General features: G+C 46.5%; 2 protein-coding genes across 2 annotated transcripts in view; both read left to right on the top strand.

Annotated features, from left to right (window-relative positions):
• Positions 1-2,752, top strand: part of LOC133341670 (leucine-rich repeat-containing protein 15-like) — a 30,233-nt gene extending 27,481 nt beyond the window's left edge. Inside the window, exons 5-6 of the mRNA XM_061550264.1 lie at positions 93-229; positions 2,725-2,752. Of these exons, the coding sequence (XP_061406248.1) occupies positions 93-229; positions 2,725-2,752 (165 nt within the window). The remainder of the gene's footprint in view (positions 1-92; positions 230-2,724) is intronic.
• A 14,901-nt stretch (positions 2,753-17,653) lies between these two features.
• Positions 17,654-23,088, top strand: part of LOC133341681 (leucine-rich repeat-containing protein 15-like) — a 65,231-nt gene continuing 59,796 nt past the window's right edge. The window contains exons 1-3 of the mRNA XM_061550277.1: positions 17,654-17,670; positions 18,089-18,284; positions 19,660-19,780. Of these exons, the coding sequence (XP_061406261.1) occupies positions 17,654-17,670; positions 18,089-18,284; positions 19,660-19,780 (334 nt within the window). The remainder of the gene's footprint in view (positions 17,671-18,088; positions 18,285-19,659; positions 19,781-23,088) is intronic.

The raw sequence follows: 23,088 nt of genomic DNA on the forward strand, positions 1-23,088 counted from the left end.
CGCCCGCCACTCGCAGTGTTCGTGTTGGGGGACAGCTGTGAACTGAGCGGAGAAGCCTTGCGTCTGTGCCTGTGGGCATCCCCAACAGGCAGAGCCTGTGGTTGAACGACAATCAGATCACGATGCTCGAGCTGACCTTTCTCCCCGCTGGGGTGTTTGACAATCTCACCCAGATCACTCGTCTGGCTCTGAGAACCAATCAGCTGAAGAGTATTCCCAAGCGCGAATGGTGGAGCGGCAGCCAGAGTAAATTTGAAAATAGCTATCGATTAAATATCACATTTACTCTTGCCCATTACATGCGTTGGATATATTACACACACAAATACTGCTCTTATAAATGTAAACTAAACATTGTGTTCTTGCCTTTGTTGTTTTAAGATTTTGTCGATCAGTTTTGAACAGTGAAATATCTTGCATTGTGCATCCTTTGCTTCTACCCCAGGTCTCCGTTGCGAAAGAGACTTTCATCTCTGCAGGGGTCTTGTCTGGTCAGACAAGAGTTCGGGGACGAGCGCGAATTAAATCGGGATCAGAGCCCATTGAGACAAAGGTTTTACGGTATGGGAGACGTGAGACGAGACGATTAAACATCTGTGAACATATCTCTGGGTGTACAAACTCGGGGGTAATTATTGGAGACACTTCTTTTATTATACTCACAATCTCCCTTCACACATCCTGCAGTCGCTTAGGCTACACACACCCTAGCCTATACAAACACTAGCCATCTAACACCGATGGCGTTGACCAATACAGCCAACAACTGTATAACAGCGCAATATAAAGCGACGACGGCAGCGGCGACTATGAGAAGATTGGTGATGACGACGACGATAGACTTGAGCAGCACGACGGGGATCCCACTTAGAATCAACAGCCACGAGGTCCCCCACTGGGGCCCTCTTATACTCTCAGCATGGCCTCGCTCCGCCCCGGCGACGCCCCCTCTCTGGAATCTACTAGCGGGTTCCCGAGGCTTCCCAATGGCCTCCTCTGTGACCTTTCCCCCAGATATTCTCCTCCCGTCTATATTGTCGCCAACTGGCGCAAGTACTGCCATACACCACAGTTACCCTTTTGCGCCAGCAACTCGTGCTATTCCCCTACACAAAGACCAAAGACGGATGTCTTGGACCAGCAGTGAAAATAGTGGCTGAGTGGCAGAGCCCAAAGTAACAGCTTTCAACGAGTCAGGACAGGACGAATGTATCCGATGCCTGGACAAGGACGAGAACATCGAGACTGAATGGACTCAGGTGAAGACCTCTGTGTGTCTTAGAGTGGCGAGTAGCTGCGGCCTGAAGTCAGTCGGAGCCTGTGTGGGTGGCAACCCTAGGACCCTTTTGTGGACAACGGACGTATGGCAAGCTGTCCATACGAAAAAGGCAGTGTACAGGGCAATGCTATTGGATAACCAGCCCGATGCACGTCAAAGCTGCAGCGGCTAAAACTGTTGCAAAGGCAACAGTCGAGACGTAGGAAACGTTTGGAAAAGCAATGGAAACCGACCACGGAGATGCTCCGAAACTCCGTTGGCGACCATTTGGCGTGCCTGGAGGGGAGGGCAGGACTCTGTTCAGGTTGTGCTGCACAAGTGTAATAAAGGACTCGACCCTGGTTCTGTCTCCGTGTCCTTTATTTGGGTTCGCGTTCTCCTTCCCACACGGCACTCCTCCTGAGACTCTCTGCCTGGCAGCTCCGCAGCTGCCTTCGCTCCCGTAGCCTTCCGCGCTCCCGCAGCTCCGCTGCAGGCTCTTGGTGCAGCCCTCCGGCTGCTCTCACAGCAGCTCCACCGCTGCTCCCCGTTCCTCCGTGTGTGGCGATCTCGCCACCTCCCAACTTCAGCCCTGCGTGGCCTCTGTGGCTATCTCGCCATCTCCTACCTCAGCCCTGCGTGGCCTCTGTGGCTATCTCGCCATCTCCAACCTCAATCCTCCACTCTCTCTTCCACCCCGCTGGCTGGCGCCGTCATGAGCCCCTCAGCCACCAGGCTGAGGCACGGCGACCACCCAACGCGTTCACCACCCTTCACTCCCCCGACTGACCCAGATGGCTTCCTGTCTCCCCGCTATAACTTCTCCCCCACGTGACCCTGACTCCTCCCTCTCGGATCGTCATATCCGCCCCGCCCATTTACGCCCGCATTACACAAGTACAGAAAAGCGCTGAGCCGTATTGAAACCATCGCCAAGAGATGGAAGGAGCACTTACAGCAGCTTTTAGACCCGCCCGGCACGTCTCTTGTGGTGGTTGTGGCATCAGTTGAGTCGCTCACGGGCGTTTGGGACAATATCTCGGCTGCTGAAATAGCAGAAGCGGTCAAATGACTGCAGAACGGCAAGGCGGCTGGGAATGATGATATTCGCCCCGAGATGATTAAGGCATTGCATGGCTGACTAAGCTATGCCACAAGGCATGGGAGACTGGTACAGCACTGAGGGGCTGGCAGAACGGGGTCATCAAACCCATGTTTAAGAAAGGTGACAGGCGGCAATGCTCCAACTACCAGGGCATCAGCCTCCTCAGCCTACCTGGGAAAGTCTATGCTGTGCTGTTAAACATGAGGCTCCAGAAGGTAGTCGAGGGAAGAGTGATGGAGGAGCGAGGAGGTTTCCACCCGGGGAGGGGACTGTGGTTCTGCTCTTTACCCTGTGGCAACTCCTCGAGAAATGATAAGAGCACGCCCAAACTGTCCACATCTGCTTTGTGGACCTGGAGAAGGCTTACAGCCGAGTCCCTGACGAGTTGATGTGGTAAGTGATGCGTGAATATAACGTTACTGACTTGTTGCTATGCGCGATCAAGACCATGGCTGTGGCCGAACCATAGTAGCAGAGCCCTCTTCCTAAATGACGATGTAGTGGAGGAGATCGAAGACTCCCGGTACCTCGGGGTGTATTTCTCGAGGGATGGAAGAAGGGAAAAGGAGATCAAAGACTGGATAGGAACGGCAGGTCACAGTGATGCAGACGAGGAACTGGTCTGTGGTCTGAAGATAGGAGCTGAGACTTCAGGAAAACCTCTCAGTCTATCGGACGATATTCGTCCCCATCCGGACCTACGGCCACGAAACCTGGATTACTGACAGAAAGGACACGCTCAAGGGTGAAAGCAACCGAAATGGGTTTCCTGTGCAGGGTGGCAGGTCTCTCTCTCTCTCGGGGATCTGGTGATAAGCATGGCTATCCACAAGAGATGCAACGTGTGAAGCAAAGGCAGCTACGGTGGATGGGTCGTCTGCTAAGGATGTCGAAAGAAAGACTCCCCTGGGAAACGTTCGAAGGACGTCTTCCAGTCAAAAGACCCAATAGCCGCCTGCGATTGCGCTGAAAATACCAGGTGGTGTGCCTGGCCGAGGAGAGACTTGCAATCCGGGAGCCTCAATTGATATCGCTGGCAAAGGACAGGACAGGATCGAAGGCCTTGGTGGAATCGCTGCTCCCGCGACCCGATTCAGTTCGTAAAAGTCGACCAATAATTATTGATTGATTGAAATTTAACGCAAACCATTCGAGGTCACTGATGTCATAGTTATGAATGGAGGTCACTTTGACGAAGAAATCCCAAGCATCATCATAAGCTAAGAGTACCCTGTGGTTATTCTCAGTGTTACTCATCTGGCTTGTGGATTTAAATGGTAATTAGTCTGGCTCATATGCAGCGCCTGTATCTGGATCAGAACCAACTGTCGTCTTTCCCCACTTCGCTGTTTGAAAAACTGACCCAGCTCACTCATTTGGCTCTGAGTGACAACTGCCTGAAGAAAGGCCCCAGAGGCGCAACTGACGGTACAGTTGTAGCCACGTGCGTGAGAGTCTAACAGCAATCAATACATTTACTGTAGTGTAAATCCATAAACAGCAGCATAGATAAATGAACAATAATCACAATACATCGAGGAATGTTGTAATTAAATGCAGGTCCTTTTAACTAAAGCATGCAAAATATGAAACAGAATGAACGTTACTTTACATAAGGGGAATATAGTCGTGTCAATGTATGCATCTCTATAATAAAGCGAATGGCGTTAAAGTGAATGAATTAATATTAAACTATTATACGTCTTGTTCTATCAAGGTACATATCTATGAAAGTAAATATAGTTTATTTAAGTTACCTCACGTGTATGTGATGAATGGAGTTATCTTAAGCTAACGGGTCTCTTTAAAGGTGGCTGGGAGTCGGGTAAATCTACCAGTCCTCTGTCTGTGAATGAAGGTCCCTATAACAGATGTTTATGAATGTGAATACAACTCGCTTTAAAATACACATATCGATTAAAGTTAATAGAAGTTGTTCTTTCTACCCCAGTTTTCACTAACACCCACTGACCCGCATGGTGAAGAATGGTTAAACAACCTCCCATTACCTAAATGGTTTGCAGAGGGTCTTCATCTCACAGTGGAATGTCAAAGAGGAGTACGTTACAAGTGACAAGATTATCCTGTGGTCCTCTGTAAAATTATTACCTGTCCCTCTATTCTGAACAGTGTCTTCCTGTCGGATTTGAGGTGTCCATCCGTCCGTCCTCTTACCAGCCAGCCAGCCAAACCAGGTGATTCACTCCAGTCAAAAACGCTCTTCTGCATGCACATTGGAATGTTACATTTCAAAATTAAATTTTGAAACGTGCTGTTCATGTGCATTGTTTTAGTATCCTTATAGGTGTTGGTAACACCTAGATAACTACTGAATCAACTGTCGTTGAAATAACAGAATCAGCGTGTTAGCGGTGACTTATAAACTCGTGCAGAGGGTGGGCTGATAATGTGAGTGATGCAATTGCGTGTAGAGTCGACGCGTTGAATTTGTGGGCAACCACCAGTCGCGCCCTGAGGAATGCTCTTCAGCTGGTTCTTTGACAGATCTAAATGCTGCAGCTTCCCCAGGCGGTCAAACAATCCCTCGGGAAGGGCCTGCAGCTGGTTGATATTCAGAGCCAGAAGAGTCAACTGGGGCAGACTATCAAACACCCTAGCGGATTGTAATGGCTTATGATGATGTTAGAAACCTGTTAGTTATAAGTGGCCCATATTCACTTCTGGAGATATGAGTTGAGTAGTGACCTCCATGCTAATTGCTCACAAGGAAGTCTCACCACTATCATGGAAATGCGTTCGTGAGAGCGACATCTATTCACATGAAGTGTTTAAGCAGAGCCACTTCCGTTCTCTCGCATAGAGACATCGGAGTCGACAAAACCTACATTCGATACCACGGAATTTATTTTTTAAACAGAAGAGTTAAAGGTACAACAGTTACTTCCATCGAGACATGTTAGTTAAATCGAACTTCATTCACTTGCAGAGAGATCTAGGAGTTGAAGCGACCTCGATTCATGTTCATAGAGAAGTGTTAGATTCATCCTATTAATTCCATAGATAACATTGTTATTAAATACCACCTGCAACCGCTTTAATGCCTCTTATTAGAGACCTGCTAAAATCATCTCGATTACTGTCGCAAATAAATGTTCGCTCATGCGACCTACATTCGCTTTCATAAACATGTTACAGTTAAAACGACCTCCATTCAATATAACAAATATCTTCTTTAAAAAAGGCAACCATGTTCACCTGAACGCATTTTTAAACAATGTTGTTATATTGAGTTTAATTATGAACGTTTTTTAAGAGCACAGTTTGCACTTAGTCACATATTCACTTTAAGATGTTTTTTGTTCATGTTTTTGTTTTTTGTTTGTTGCGGTTGCACCCGATTCAAGAGCTGAATGGCTCACAGGGCTATACCTAATAAATGATCTTGAACTTGAATGTATATCATAATTCCTAATCATTTACGATTGCAGGGGATTTATCAGGAGCCTCATGGTGTCATGTCTCGACCAGTGCCGTCAGGCTGTCAAACACCCCGGGGTCGAGCTTCGTGAACTGATTGTTGCTCAACCACAGCCTTTGCGTGGTGGTGGGGATTGCCGCAGGCACAGACGCGAGGCGTTTCCCGTCACAGTTCACATCTGTTCCTGTGCACGAACACTGCGAGGGACGGTCGACGGTTTATTGGCGGCTCACAACGGCATCCCTTTGCACGCGAGCGGCTTCGCGTGTGGTCCAACATTTACACGAGGTGCCTCTTACTGAAGCTTTCCCTGAAAAACGTTCTTCACAACATATTTCAGTGTTACCTGTCAACTAATATACATCACACGATCTTTTTGACATTGAGATTCGTTTTTTAATTGGGTTTGCCTTATATGTGTCAATTATTGTCGTTCGATTTAGGTCCTTAATGTATCCAAGCATTCCGCATGTCTACCTTTGAAATAATGATGTGTATTTCCAGACTCTCTTGTTTAGTTAAGTTTTTTTTATCTTTATCAATACGTAGAAATGTAATAATGAAGATCCATGATCCATCTACTGTAAGATGTATTCACGACCATGCGATGTATTAATCCAGCTCACACCTGCACACGAGCTGCTGTCATTACTCCATCTCTACAGTGGACGTCCTTCCGGGCGCATTCTTTCCTTTGGCTACCACTCCGCTATTGTTATCTACCATGGCCATTTTGCATTGCAATTAACAATGGCCAATGTGCATTGGCCATTGTTAATTATTCAATTATACCTTCTTGCGCCGTATTCTGGACAAATCAACTTATTTTAATGAAACGTTTGTTGTAATTTATGAGCGTTTTTCTCTTACCCATGTGTTCCTTTCTCTGTCTATCAATGTATTTCGAAGCTTGGAACACCGAGTTCTTCCATGCGCACTTGTCAGTTATTTCCCTCAATTTTGCGTTACAATCACTGTGTTTCTGAACCATCCGCCATAGCAGGTGGGTCACACTGATTAACAACGATTGGTTGCAGTCACATTAGAATGTTAAGTTTCATTATGAAGTTCAGATTCACAAAAGCACTCCAAGCTGCTCTCGTCCGCAACATTATTTTATTCCTTGTGATCTCCTTATAGGTGTTGGGAACACCTGCGAACGCTACTGAAACAACTTCCGTTTAAATAATACATTCAGCGTGTTAGCAGTGACTCATGAACTCATAAAGAGTGAGTGCTGAGAACATCGAGTAATGTATTAAATGTACAATCGATGCATCACGGTCTTTATGGGACTGTCACGTGTGTAGCCACCACCAGTTGCGCCCTTGGGAACGCTCTTCAGGTGGTTGACGTGCAGACTCAACCACTTTAGATTCCCCAGGCGGTCAAACACCATCTCGGGAAGGGCCGTCAGCTGGTTGCCACACCAAGATCCAGATTAGTCATCTGGGTCAGAATGTTGAACACCCAAGCGAATGCGTGATCGGTATTATTGTTATAAATAGAATAATCACAAAACGCACATTTTGAAGAATATTTTGTCCAAATTTTACTCACACGTCGATCCCCATATTAATCCATGTGGGTGAAACACAATTCGTAGTATTTTTTGGAAAATCAATAGTGGGTGTTTTATGGTTCGAAAGATTCCTGCCAAATGAATGTGGAATTTCTAGGAGTGGCGCACGGCTAAACACAGGAGATGAACTCCTCTACACGCTCGTTTTACTGGGAAATCACCGCACCTTGAAATTAGTTACAAGTACCATGCGGGAGAGCCGCACGTGATTCACTTTGATTCTCAGGTGCAGGATGGTCTCAACCCGGTATGCAATGATGGAAAAAGAGGGATCAAATGACATTGATATTTTTACTTAATTTCAGTAAAATGCTAATGTTGTAATGTTCATGTAATACAAGCGTGCGCTGAGTGCTCTCTGCATGACGTTTATGAAGGATAACATAGAATGCAGTCGTGGCTGCCTCTAAACCGTCGTACCTGTATGTCCCCCGCAGCATTTGTGTCCAGAGACAGATGCGGACTACCACGGGAGAAGTATCGCGTCTGTGCCTACGGGATTCCCCACCACCGAAGCTCGAGCCAGGGGTGCTTGACAGTCTAACGCAGCTCACGTATATGGGTCTTAGTAGCAATCGGCTGCAGGCCCTTCCCGAGGGGGTGTTTGACCGTCTGGTGAATCTGCAGAAGTTGGATCTGAACAACAATCAGCTGAAGAGCGTTCCCAGGGGCGCGACTGGCGATGGAGCTGTAGCCACGCGCGTATGAGTCTCGCTGGTGGTGAAAATGCACCCAATAACACGTTCCTTCGTAGTGGGCAGGTAGGAACTTGGTTGGACAGCGCATTCGTGCACGACAGACAGACAAATAATCCCTGGTGGGCAAGTGTGGAACCTGTTGTTCCTACCTGTATGTATAAAAGATATCTTGACTTTAGGTAGCCAGGCAGACAGCCCCCTTAACTATCGCCCCCCTCCCTTAGGCCCCTCCCCTGACCCCCCTCCCTTAGGCCCCTCCCCTGACCACTCCCATATCCTTAGGCCCCTCCCCTGACCCCCCTTCCCTTAGGCCCCTCCCCTGAGCACCCCCCCCCCATATCCTTAGGCCCCTCCCCTGACCCTCCTCCCTTAGGCACCTCCCCTCTCCGTACCCGGCAGTAGGTCTCCACCAATCAAAGAGCTGTTTATGTTATATATTTATTTATGCACGACTGACAGACAAAAAATCCCTGGTGGGCAGTGTGGAACATTGTTCCTACCTGTATAAATGGAGTTGAGTAACGCGCACGGGGGTTTTCAAGCGGTGTGCATGCATGTGCGAGCTACGGACTGTGAGGTCGCATCGGGGCGAACAGGTGCGGCGAGAGAGAGAGCAACGGAAAGGAGATGGCGAATTAAGATGCATAGCAATGATTGGCTGGCTGCAAATGCAGGCGCGGAACAGGCACCATGTTGTCGGGAGATTGAGGCGATAGCGACATAAGCCACGGGCGTGAGGCGCCAGCTTAATAAATGAGGAGTTAATACGGAGGGGGATAAATACGGGAGCGTGTGAGAGAGAGAGAGGGAGTTGAGGTGGTCAGAGTGAAGAGAAGAGGAAAGACAAGAGAAGTCCCAGGCCCCGCTCGCCACAACTCGCCCTCTCCAGCGGTGATGGCTTAACCCCCACTAGAGGCAAGGGCCGAGGTTGGAGAGGCAAGGGTAGAAGTGCTAGCAGTAGAGAAGCTAGCGGAATTCTAAGTGTGAGCGTGCGAAGCTAGCAGTAGAGAAGCTAGCAGAGTATATAGCAGAAGGCTAGCATTGGAGAAGCTTGCAGAGTATGTAGTGGTAGGTTAGCAGTAGAGAAGCTAGCAGAAGATATAGTGAGAGGTTAGCAATTGGAAGCTACCAGAGTATATAATAATAGGCTGGCAGTGGAGAGGTTAGCAGAGTGTACGGTGGTAAGCTATCAGATTGTGTAGTGGTAGGCCAGCAGCGGAGCGAGCGAAGCGTGGCAGGCAGGCTAGCAGTTGAGAGGCTAGGAAAGTGAGAGCAGGCGAGCAGTAGAGAGGCTAGAGAGAGCAGGCTAGCAGGAAAGGGGCTTGAATAGTGAGAGTAGGCTAGCAGTAGAGAGGCTAGGAGAGTGAGAGAGAGCAGGCTAGCAGTAGAGAGGCGAGGAGAGTGAGAGTGCAGACTAGCAGTGGAGAGGCTAGGAGAGTGAGAGAGAGCAGGCTAGCAGTAGAGAGGCTAGGAGAGTGAGAGAGCAGGCTAGCAGTAGAGAGGCGAGGAGAGTGAGAGAGAGCAGGCTAGCAGTAGAGAGGCTAGGAGAGTGAGAGAGCAGGCTAGCAGTGGAGAGGCTAGGAGAGTGAGAGAGAGCAGGCTAGCAGTAGAGAGGCTAGGAGAGTGAGAGAGAGCAGGCTAGCAGTAGAGAGGCGAGGAGAGTGAGAGTGCAGACTAGCAGTGGAGAGGCTAGGAGAGTGAGAGAGAGCAGGCTAGCAGTAGAGAGGCTAGGAGAGTGATAGAGAGAGAGAGCAGGCTAGCAGTAGAGAGGCTACGAGAGCTAGAACAGGATAGCAGGAGAGTCTAGGAGAGTGAGAGACGAGAGAGAGAGCAGGCTAGCAGTGGAGAAGGCTAGGAGAGTGAGAGAGAGAACAGGGCTAGCCAGTGGAGTAGGGCTAGGAGAGTGATGAGATGAGAGAGAGAGCAGTGCTACGCAGTGGAGAGAGGCAAGGAGCGTCAGAAGAGAGAAGGAGCAGGTTAGCAGTAGGAGAGGCTGAGAAAGAGGAGAGTGGAGAGCGAAGGCAGGCGAGCAGCGTAAGTGTGAAAATCACGATGCAGTTACGGGGTGTTGAACGCGAGGAGTTCTGTTCAATAAAAAGTGACACTGGAGAAAAAGAAGTCCAGGTGAAATAAAAACATTATGTAAACAGTGTCAAATTTCTCAGCATAGAAAGACGAAACATACGAATACACAATTGTAAACAACACAATCACGAGCTTCTCAACATGAATAAAACATCCATGCCTGCTTACGTGTAACCATGGATGTTAAATAGTTAAACCTGTTCAATTAATGATATTCTAAATAATAAAATCCAACGGTTAATCGATTTCCATTAAGGCGACTCATGAAATAACAATTATAATGCTTCTTAGCAATGATGTCAGTAAATACTCCATTTTCATTGCATCACAGATATTTTCCACAATGCATTGACTATCGTCGCAATGAATCAGTGTCCAGCAGTGGACTAATAGTAACGCTGGTGATGATGAATCTATATCTCTACATATTGAAAGCAGTAATTTTTTTACATTGGCGACCTGGGAAACAAAAACACGTAAATTAGTTATCTAAATAATTTACAAAAAACCCCACTACTCCATAACTATTTTATAATTCACACAACTGTACATACACATACATACTAAGCAATGTATAAGAATAGGTTAGTTTAACACGTAGGTTTTCGCGACCAATATCATCCATAATTAGAGGTTTTTGGGTTAGATCACGTAAATATATGTGTCGTCAAAACCCTGCCACCACCCGATACAGCCAACTAGTAAGGGTTGTCACGTAACAGAACATTCTAATTCGTCACTAATTTTGGATCTTTCGGTAAAGTTACGTAGAAGGGAAATCAAAAAATAATAAAATATAAACATAATAAAATTATCACGACGTTTATTATTGGCGAAACGTCGTACTCAGATTGTAAATGTTGTGGCTTGGCTCTCCAACACACCGGTGTGCTGTTTACATGACAACCCTTACTAGTTGGCTGTGTCGGGTGATGGCGTGTTTTAATGACACATTTATATATTTATGCGATCTAACCCAAAAAACTCTATTATGGAAGAATAGGTTAATTAAAATGACATGTTTATATTGTTGTAGTGACTGGGAATGTCACTGTGTGGTGCTGGGTCTGCGAGGCCACGGCGGGAGGTATACTGTTGTGTGTACACCCCGGATACGGGGTGTAGTACCAGCCCTAGTGGGGGCTTGGGTGAGCGCTGGTTAAGCGCGGTGGCACCACGCACAGTCCGGTGAGGGCTCCCGTTGAGAGAGCAAGAGTGGAGAGGCAGGAGATCCACGTCCAGCTTGAAGATGCCTCCAGCCACGCGGTCCAGCTCGTGGTCTGACTCAGTTGGACTCACTACATTGTAAATAGAAGGATGATATATAAGGGAGGGTGAGTTGTTGAGTTGGTCGGAGTGAAGACAAGACAAGAGAAGTCCCAAGTCCCGCTCTCGATGCCTCGCCCTCTGCAGAAGAGTGGAGCGGAGCGGGCGAGCAGCGCAAGCGGGAAGATCACGACGGGGTTACGGGGTGTGGAATGCGAGGAGTGCTGCTCAAATAAACGCGACACAGGAGAAAACAATTAAGTGTATTTATCTGACTCTTCTTTATGAATGTGAATCGTGGTCGCGTGAACTCAGTTTGCTCTGCAAGTGAAAATATTTAACGAGCATGTCTCGATAAAATTAACAGGAATGGCGTTAACTGGTAAGTTAAAGCTTTCGTGACTGCAGGGATTCATCTTCTTGGTTCTTTCGGTAAAGTCACGTAGAAGGGAAGTAATAAAATATTTTTATTATTTTATTACTTCCCTTCTACGTGACTTTACCGAAAGAACCAAGAAGATTAATCGAAGTTGTTTCAGACACGAAGTCTCTATGATAGCGAATGGAAGTAGCTCTCCTTAATTCACGGGAATGAATTTCATTCTCACTATCACATTTCCCCGAGAGTAGTGAGAATTCACTTAGAGCAAATGCATCTTTGTGAAATATTTTGGAGGTCTCTCCTCAACTGATGTCGCTGGAAGTGAAAAGAGGCGACTTGAAATAAGTGATATCTACACCATAAATCATTAGTACCTGCTTGAGTGTTTGACAGTCTGAACAGAGCTGACATCTCTGGATCTTAAGAGGAACCAGCTGTCAGCTCTGGGCGCCACGGTGGCGATATGTTAAATATCTCCCCTGGCATGTATGTATTTTTACATTTTTTCGAACAGTACATGGCCAACCTTGCTAATCTGAGTTGCGGGGTAAGGACAACAAACTAAATACAAAACCAGTTCTATGCAGGAGATCGTGTGTTCGAACCCGACCCTGACTCGACTTTTTCCCGGGTCCTTCAGGGTTTCCTTGCACATTTACAAACATGCGTTTATATTATTTGGCTGAAATAATTTCCACATGATAAGCCACTAAGTTGAGTTATCATTTGCGGTCACTTCGCTTCAGAAAAATAGATATTTTGCTCAATGGACCTAGCGTGATACCATTAAAATAGTTTAGTTTATAGTTCAGTTTTGTTTCTGTTGGGGTGTTTAACCGTCTGCCGAATCGGCAAGGTTTGTATTTGAGGAACAACCAACCAAGCTGCCTATAAACCTTTGCCCGTCCCTCGCAGTGTTCGTGCTCAGGGACAACTGTGGATTGTGAAAGGAAAAGCCTCGCGTCTGTGCCTGCGGGAATCCCCACCACCACGCAAGTGCTCGGTTTTTACAACAATCGGATCACGAAGCTGGAGCCCGGGGTGTTTGACGGTCTGACCGAGCTGACTGATCTTGGTCTTGATAGTAACCAGTTTCAGGCTCTTCCCACTGGGGTGTTTGACCTCCTGGGGAATCTGCAGGCGGTGGATTTGAGAAACAACTAGTTAAAGAGCTATTCCAGGGGGCGTGAATTGTGGTCAATCCAGAGTCAATGCTTTGACTTTAGACTCATTGTGTCACTGGCATTCTCGGTGCATCCTCTGTACGCGTTTAGGAATCATTGCTAACATGCCCAAGGTGCTGTTTTTTGTATCGTTTGAGCTTTTACCAATTCCCATAACGAGATTAAAACTCGGGAGAAAAATAGATCGACGAGTAGAGGCTGCCCGAAATTCGGTTTCAGTTTCAGTGCCGAAAGTTGGCAAATTGCCTCTTTCGGCATATTTTCAGTTTCAGCCGAAAGTAATTTTTTTACTTTCGGTCTGGTTTCGGTTTCGGCCGAAACTGATATTGACTTTCGGTCGTCATTCGTCAACCGAAGATCTATTTTTAAAATATAATTCTAGTGCTACGTCTATCACTCTGCCTATCGGCCAGTCAGTTGGCGCTAGGCAATCCTATGCGATAGGCTGCAAACACACACACACGTCAGCAGCAACAGTTTGGGAGCGAGGTTACAGCCGCATCCATGGTCTGCTAATCATAATATAGGTTTTTGGGTCAGAACGCGTTATTTATAAATGTGTCGTAACCCTCCACCACCCGACACGGCCAAACAGTAAAAAATGTGTCACGTTTTCAAAGGACAAATTAATTGACTGCTGTTGATTCTCTCTTCAGCACACAGGTGGGCTAAATAAGTCAATTAATTTGTCCTTTGAAAACGTGACACATGTTTTACTGTTTGGCCGTGTTGGGTGGTGGAGGGTTACGACATATTTATAAATAACGCGATCTGACCCAAAAACCTATATTATGAATAATATTGGTCGCGAAAGCCTATACGTGTTAAGTAGTGTTTAAGTTACACGTAGCAAGATTGTCTTGTTGTCCTCTGTAAAATGATTCCATGTCCATCTGTTCTGCATAGTGTCTCCATATGCGATTGCATTTCTTCATATGTGAACTATCATATAATATAAACTATCAGCCCACACGTCCTTTACAGGTGTCCGTCCGCCAGTCCGCCAGCCATAGCAGGTGGTCCACTCCGATCAAAAACTTCCTCTGCAGCCACATTGGAATGTTACGTTATAAAGTGAAGTTCGGGTTTCCAAAAGCACTTCAACCAGTTGCCGTTCACTTCTTCATTTGCATTGTTTGAGTCTCTTTATAGGTGTCGGTAATACCTCGGGCACTACTGAAACAACTGCAGTTTAATTAACAACATCGTCGTGATTCTTAAACTCATTAAACGGGTGCCCTGAGGTTGCGAGTGATGCAATTGGTCTCGAGTCAATGCGTTGACTTTTTGCGACCATCAGTCGCGCCCCTGGGAATGCTCTTCAGCTGGTTGTACCTCAGATCTAAACGTTGCAAATTTCCCAGACGGTCAAACACTCCCTCGGGAAGGGTCTGCAGCTGGTTTGTAGGCAGAGACAGAACTGTCAGCTGGGACAGACTGTCAAACACCCCAGCGGGTACAAATGGCTTATGATGATGCTAGATACGTGTTAATTCAAAGTGGCCTCTATTCATTTTTAGAGGCATTGGGTGAGTATTTGCCTACAAACTGTTTGCTCAAAGCGAACTCTCACTTTTCTCATGGGAATTTGTGTGTAATTAAACATAATGATTCACAATCGCAGTCCCAACAGCAGAAGCCTCAGTGTCTAGTGTCTCGACAAGTGCTGTCAGATTATCAAACACTCCGGGCTCGAGGTTCGTTATCTCATTGTGGTTCAACCATAGATTCAGTGCGTTGGTGGGGATTCCCGCAGGGACAGACGCGTGTCGTTTGCTCCGGCAGTCCACAGTTGTCCCTGAGCACGAACACTGCGAGGGACGGGCAACGGTTTAGAGGCGGCTCACAACGGCCTTTCCTTGCACGCGAGCGGCGTCACGTGTGTGCCCTAACATTTATCCTGGCAAGGCCAGCTTACTTTTGGTAACCGTTTGATGTTATTTACAAGCGTATTTTTAGGTTTTTTCGGTAAAGTCACGTAGGTAAATTTTAAATTAAAATTAATAAAAGTAAAATAAAAATAAATTTTTAAATCACGACGTTTCGGAGGCAACACAAGCTTCCGTCTTCAGGTGGAACCGTCAGCACGATAGCTGTACAGCTACCATGAGATATAGCTGTACAGCTATCGTGCTGCGACGGTTCCACCTGCAGACGGAAGCTAGTGTTGCCTCCGAAACGTCGTGATTTTCTTTTTTATTTTACTTTTATTAATTTTAATTAAACATTTTTACCTACGTGACTTTACCGAAAAAACCTAAGAATATGAATCCTTGCAGTCACGAAAGCTTCAAATCTAGAATTTACAAGCGTTTTTTTCTCTGATATATCTGTCCCTCTGTATCTCTTCTTTACGCACATCTGTCGCTGTCCCATACTTTCCGTTATAATGACTGTCTAGACTCGATGCGTTGACTCTGTAGCGACCACCAGTCGCGCCCCTGGTAACGCTCCTCAGCTGGTTGCTGCTTAGATCAAATCGCTGCAGATTCCCGAGACGGTCAAACATCCCAGTGGGAAGAGCCTGCAGCTGGTTCCGATTAAGATCCAGACCAGTCAGCTGGGTCAGACTGTCAAACACCCCAGCGGGTACTAATAGCTTATGATGGTGTAGGAGACCTCTTCGTTCAAAATGGATTCTATTCACTTCCAAATACATTAGTTGAGGAGTGACCTCCATACTGTTTCTGAGATGTTTATTTGGTCAAATTGAACTCTATCCACTGTCATGGAAATCATGTTGTTATTGAGCGCTAAATTCGTTCACATGAAGTAATTAACCAGAGCCATTTACATTTTCTTTCATGCAGACATGGGAGTTGACAAACCCTCCATTCCCTATCAGACAAATCTTATCTAAAACAACTTAGATTCACTTTACATTAACCCTAACAGACCTGCTTGCTAAACTGAATTTAATTTACTTTCAGAGATCTGTGAGTGTAAGAGACCTTAAATCACGTTCATAGAGTGAGGTATCAGGAAAATCCACTTAATTTAATAGATAACCGCGTTATTAATTAGTACGTGATCCATTCACATTGATGCATCTCACCGAGACCTCTTACATTCACCCCCGATTCGCTTTCACAGAGATTTATCAACTTAACCAAATTGAATTCACATTCAAAAAGATCTGTTATCTGAAGAAAACACTTTTATCCACATCTGTTATTCGAAAAGATATCTATATACAATCATGAAATCCGCCAACTAAAATTGCCTATATGTAAATGACCAGAGCTATACTTCTTAAAGGCACGAATATTCACCTAAACGCGGTCCAACAAACTATATTATTTTATTTTTTGCGTAATATTAAATAAGTTGTTGTCATTATATGCTACGATTCACTATCGCTCTGGCTATAGCAGGAGCCTCAGTGGCTCGTGTCTCCACCAGTGCCGTCAGGCGGTCAAACACCCCGGGCTCGAGCTTCGTGATCTGATTTCTGGACAAACCCAGCTCTCGCGTAGTGCTGGGGATTCCCGCAGGCACAGACGCGAGGCTTCTGCTATAGCAGTTCACAGTTGTCCCTGAGCACGAACACTGCGAGGACGGGCGATGGTTTAGAGGCGGCACACAACGGCCTCCCCTTGCACGCGAGCAGCGTCACGTGTAGTCAAACATTTACGCTAGTATCCTTTCCCTCAATACATATGTAATGTGAGGGTACACCTGTGTGATTAAGTGGTCACACCTGATTGATAATGATTGACTCTACCGGTCCCAGTAAATAACCAATGGGAAAAGGAGTAGGGGCGTGGCCCTGACGTAATGCGAAGGTTACACCTGGAAGAAGATGATTGGCTCTGCTGGCTTCAGCCACAGCCAATGGGGAGACGAGTTAGGGGCGTGGTCCTTTGACCGTAGGATGGGATCTGGAAGATTCCAGGGAGGTTACCCAGGATTGGCTGAGAGGCACCACGTGACCCAGGGATTAAAAGGGGTGGAGACAAGCAACACGTGGTCAGAGCTGGAACGAACGAAGAGGGGAGCCACGCGGGAGCGCTGGGTTCAGAGCCTGCCACGTGGCAGCGACAGTCATCTCTCTCACTCTCTATCCCTCCCTCTCACGCTGTCTGCCAACAGCGTGAAGGAGCCATAGAGCAGAGGAGCCAGTACGATGAGAGCTGTGGAAGAAAGTTAATAAAGAACACTGATTCCAGAAGTTGCCTCCGCGACCTTTATTACACATATATACATTGTTAACACTGACCGCTTGGGATTTGTGTTTGAATCCGCATCTCCTGTTGCTTCAGCTCCCCACTCCAAGCCCCCCTTCTGCCGAGTCCTATATAACCTCGTGCCATGGCAGATCTCTCGCTGACTTCAGAAGTTTTCCTTGCTGTGGTTGTCCCACCTGATGACGATTGCTTGTGTTGCGCTCGAAACGTCGTGATCTATTATTTTCCTACCTACATGACTTTACCGAAAGAACCAAAGAGTATGGATCCCTGCAGTCACGAAAACTTCAAATCTAAATTGACTTGAAGCTTTCGTGACTGCAGGAATTGATACTCTTTGGGTCTTCCGGTAAAGTCAAGTAGATAGAAAAAAAAATCGCAACGTTTCGATCGCAACACAAGCAATCATCCTCAGATGAAAAATATAGCAAGAGAGCTGTTGAAGCAGGGTGTTATTTAGGCCTGAGATGGGTGCAGCCCAAGGGTAAGTGGGTGGGGTTAGAAAAGGAAGATCGAGGGCACCCCACAGCTATTGGGCTGGTCATTGTATTGGGATCGATTAGCATGTCAATGCAGGGCTTTACACGGGAGATGAGCACCTCTTCACGCTCGTTTGACAGCGACAGCACCGTGACTTGTAAATAATTACAACGATCTTCGCGGGAGCGCCGCGCGTGATTCACTTGGAATCTTAGGTGCAGCCAGGTGATGGTCTCAGCCTGGACCGCAACGACTGTTAAACGAGCATCAAATTACATTTATATTTTACTTAATTTCAGGAATGAGTGCTCACTGCAGGTCGTTTATGAAGGTAGAATATAATGTAGTCGTGGCTGCCTCTAAACCGTCACCTGTCCCTCGCAGTGTTCGTGCTCCGGGACACTTGTGGATTGCCAGGTCAGAAGCCTTGCGTTTGTGCCTACGCCAATCCCCACCACCACGCAGGAGCTGCGTTTGTACAACAATCAGATAAGGAAGCTCGAGCCCGGGTTGTTTGACCATCTGGTGAATCTGCAGAAGCTGGGTGTGCACAACAACCAGCTGAAGAGCGTTCACAGGGGTATGACTGATAGTGGCTACGCACGTTACAGTCCCACAGTTTGTGATGCATCGACTCTACACTGAATGCATCACTAGCATTCTCAGCGCACTCTCTGTATGCGTTTATGAATCACAGCCAACGAGCCGAAGCTGTTTTTTGAACGGCAGTTATTTCAATTTTGTTCGAGGTTTTAGCAACACATATTAGCAGATAAACACTTGGCAATAAAAGAGCAACCACCTGCATTGGCAGATGGTTCAGAAACACGGTGATTATAACAAAGTATAAGACATCGACTGAGAAGTGCGCACAGACGTACTGCGAGTTGCATGCTTGGAATTGCATTGAGAGGAAGGCAGAAGAACACATGGAACAGATAATAAACTATCGCAAATGACATCATACGGATAAAAGGAAGCTGGCTTGGCCTATACAGGGTTAGAAGTGACGGTGTAATATTCCGAGATGGCCAATTGACATTGAAGATGGTCGATAAATATAGTGGAGCCAAGTGAGGGAACGCTTCCGGAAGGACGTACACCATGGAGATGGAATAATAACAGGTGCAAGGAGGATTAATACATTGCATGGTTGTGACTACGGCTTGCAGAGACCTTTATCCAGCAGTGGATTGATCGTACCCGATGATTATGTATGCAAATCTACGTATTGAAAAAACATGCACATCCGTAACTCAGCGAGAGCCTATGGAAATAGACTTCTGTTTTCACTGAGACATGGGAAATACATTCTTAAATGTGAAGTGACATAGCGCTGGCTGCTGGCAGAAAAGGGTACCTGCGGTGTACGACTGTACTCGCGTCAGCAGGCCACAATATATACGAGAGGGGGGCATCTTGGGGAAAGGTCACAGAAGGGGACCATCGGGAAGCCCCGGGAACTCACTTGCAGGTTTCAGAAAGGGGGCGTGGCCAGGGCGGAGCAATCCCACGCTGGGAGTATAAAAGGGGGCCCTGAGCAGGAGCTCGGGGATGTTGCTGGAAGTGGAATCCCCGTCGTGCTGTTCAACATCATCGTCGTCACCAACTCGTAGTCGTCACCATCTCCTCGTCATCGTCTCCGTCTTCTAGTGTGCACCCACGTAGGATGTGGATTATCCCGATTGTGCTTGTTAAATAAAGAAGTGCCTCCAAGTATTACTGTCTCCGATCTGCGTCACTACAAATGTATGATCCAAACTATAATCAAAATATGGAACTAAATATATATAACAGCACAATTTCTAAACAATTAATTTATACCAAAGAGTTATATATGCACTAGGTATTCTAAAATGTTGCGTGAAGAGTGTTTTTCAGGGAAATATTCAGTAAGAGGCAACTCGTGTAAATTTTGGACCAAACGCGACACCGCTCGCATGGCAAGGAGAGGCCGTTGTGAGCCGCCTCTAAAATCGACCGTTCCTCGCAGTGTTCGTGCTCAGGGACAACTGTGGACTGCAATAGCAGAAGCCTCGCGTCTGTGCCTGCGGGAATCCCCAGCACCACGCAGTATCTGGGTTTGTCCAGCAATCAGATCACGAAGCTCGAGCCCGGGGTGTTTGACCACCTAACGGCACTGGTGGAGACGCGAGACACTGAGGCTCCTGCTATAGCCAGAGCGATATTGAATCGTTGCATATAATCAATAAAACATCTTTCATAATTACGCAAAAGATAAAATAATATATTTTTGGACCGCGTTTATGTGAATATTCGTGCATTTAAGAAGTATAGCTCTGATCATTTACATATAGGTAATTTTAGTTGGCGGATTTCATGATTGTATATAAAATTTGATTGAGTTGATATATTTCTGAGAAAGCGTATCGGGGTGAATGTAAGAGGTCTCGGTGAGATGAATCAATGTGAATGGATCATGTACTAATTAATAACGCGGTTATCTATTAAATTAAGTGTATTTTTCTCATACCTCACTCTATGAACGTGATTTAAGGTCTCTTACACTTACAGATCACTGGAAGTAAATTAAATTCTAAAATCTCCCGTCCCTCGCAGTGTTCGTGCTCAGGAACAATTGTGAACTGCAATCGTAGAAACCTCGCGGCTCCAACATCACGCAACGGCTGGATTTGTACACCAATCAGCCTGACTGTACAGGTGGACACACGAGACGCTGATGGCTCCCTATTGGTCAACCATGTTGTGTATGCCTATGATCTACAGTGAGGGAAAAAAGTATTTGATCCCCTGCTGATTTTGTACGTTTGCCGACTGACAAAGAAATGATCAGACTATAATTTTAATGGTAGGTTTATTTGAACAGTGAGAGACAGAATAACAACAAAATCCAGAAAAACGCACGTCAAAAATGTTATAAATTGATTTGCATTTTAATGAGGGAAATAAGTATTTGACCCCTCTGCAAAACATGACTTAGTACTTTGTGGCAAAACCCTTGTTGGCAATCACAGAGGTCAGACGTTTCTTGAAGTTGGCCACCAGGTTTGCACACATCTCAGGAGGGATTTTGTCCCACTCTTCTTTGCAGATCTTCTCCAAGTCATTAAGGTTTCAAGGCTGACGTTTGGCAACTCGAACCTTCAGCTCCCTCCATAGATTGTCTATGGGATTAAGGTCTGGAGACTGGCTAGGCCACTCCAGGACCTTAATGTGCTTCTTCTTGAGCCACTCCTTTGTTGCCTTGGCCGTGTGTTTTGGGTCATTGTCATCCTGGAATACCCATCCACGACCCATTTTCAATGCCCTGGCTGAGGGAAGGAGGTTCTCACCCAAGATTTGACGGTACATGGCCCCGTCTATCGTCTCTTTGATGCGGTGAAGTTGTCCTGTCCCCTTAGCAGAAAAACACCCCCAAAGCATAATGTTTCCACCTCCATGTTTAACGGTGGGGATGGTGTTCTTGGGGTCATAGGCAGCATTCCTCCTCCTCCAAACACGGCGAGTTGAGTTGATGCCAAAGAGCTCCATTTTGGTCTCATCTGACCACAACACTTTCACCCAGTTGTCCTCTGAATCATTCAAATGTTCATTGGCAAACTTCATACGAGCATGTATATGTGCTTTCTTGAGCAGGGGGACTTTGCGGGCGCTGCAGGATTTCAGTCCTTCACGGTGTAGTGTGTTACCAACTGTTTTCTTGGTGACTATGGTTCCAACTGCCTTGAGATCATTGACAAGATCCTCCCGTGTAGTTCTGGGCTGATTCCTCACCGTTCTCATGATCATTGCAACTCCACGAGGTGAGATCTTGCATGGAACCCCAGGCCGAGGGAGATTGATAGTTCTTTTGTGTTTCTTCCATTTGCGAATAATCGCACCAACTATTGTCACCTTCTCATTAAGCTGCTTGGCGATGGTCTTGTAGCCCATTCCAACCTTGTGTAGGTCTACAATCTTGTCCCTGACATCCTTGCAGAGCTCTTTGGTCTTGGCCATGGTGGAGAGTTTGGAATCTGATTGATTGATTGCTTCTGTGAACAGGTGTCTTTTATATAGGTAACAAGCTGAGGTTAGGAGCACTCTCTTTAAGAGTGTGCTCCTAATCTCAGCTCATTACCTGTATAAACGACACGTGGGAGCCAGAAATCTTTCTGATTTAGAGGGGGTCAAATACTTATTTCCCTCATTAAAATGCAAATCAATTTATAACATTTTTGGCATGCGTTTTTCTGGATTTTGTTGTTGTTATTCTGTCTCTCACTATTCAAATAAACCTACCATTAAATTATAGACTGATCATTTCTTTGTCAGTGGGCAAACGTACAACATCAGCAGGGGATCAAATACTTTTTTCCCTCACTGTAGTAATTGCTGCTCACTCATAGGAGGAGTTGGAGGCACTGCTGCTGAATCTGGAGCCTGCCACTAAGAGGTGGGGCCTTACCATCAGCCCCTCAAAACTAAGCAACTGCCTGGGTATTTTGTACCATCCGACACTCCACCCCACAACTCCAAATAGGTGATGGGAGAGAGTGGAGCGTTTCCCATACTTGGGCAGTGTGCTCATGACTGGCTCCGGTTTGACAGCAGAGTTCTCATTCCGAATCATTCGAGCGGCATTATCCTTTTGTAGTGTTGTAAGGACGGACTTCTAAACTTTTTTATGGCACACACTGTTTATTATCTTAATACACAGTCCCTATCACACTAAGGGGTATATTGTCCCCTCACCCATTACCCTCAGAAGGTACAAGCCTCCGGACCTTGCAGGTTATCTAACCTCCCTGCTCTCCCAGCGTCCTCTGGCTGGACCTAGGGGATCTCTCCCCGACCACTGGTTACTCTGAGCCCTAGCCCTAATAAGGGCTGGAGGGCTTGGTCCAGGGTCCTAGACGTCTTCGGCCGACTTGGGTCTTCGTGTAGCAGAACTCCTCTCGCGCTCTCAGCGCTCTGGCTTTTATACCTGTTCGTGGCCGGGTTGTCCAATCCCCGGCCACCTTGTGGGAATCTCTGATTGGTCCTTCCCAATCTGGCTTTGGATCCTACCTCACTCCATTTGACCCTGACCGTTTGATTGAGCGGGAAAACCTTGTTTACGATCTGCTCTCACAGTTTGCGAACAGCGAGTAGTTAACACCACTACACTTTCATCAGTTGCCTAACGCTGTGTAGAAGCTACCTGGTCTCTCACTCCACACGAAGCTTCAGGTCTTCTCGGGCACAGTCATGCCCTCGCTTTTCTATGCATGAGAAATGTGGACCCCCTGATGGAACATCTTCACTGGTTATAAACATTTAGGTTGGCCTGCCTATGATCCATCCTGGGTTTAACTAGGCTGGATTGTGTGAGGAGCTCACACATTGTTGAAAGATCTGGACAAAGTCCCATCGGTGAACTCCTCCAGTAGGCAAGGCTGCATTAGCTGGGTCATGTAGC

The sequence above is a fragment of the Lethenteron reissneri genome, chromosome 2 (assembly GCF_015708825.2).
Source record: "Lethenteron reissneri isolate LAM-NWPU_2019-01 chromosome 2, ASM1570882v1, whole genome shotgun sequence".
Taxonomy (NCBI): Eukaryota; Metazoa; Chordata; class Hyperoartia; order Petromyzontiformes; family Petromyzontidae; genus Lethenteron; species Lethenteron reissneri.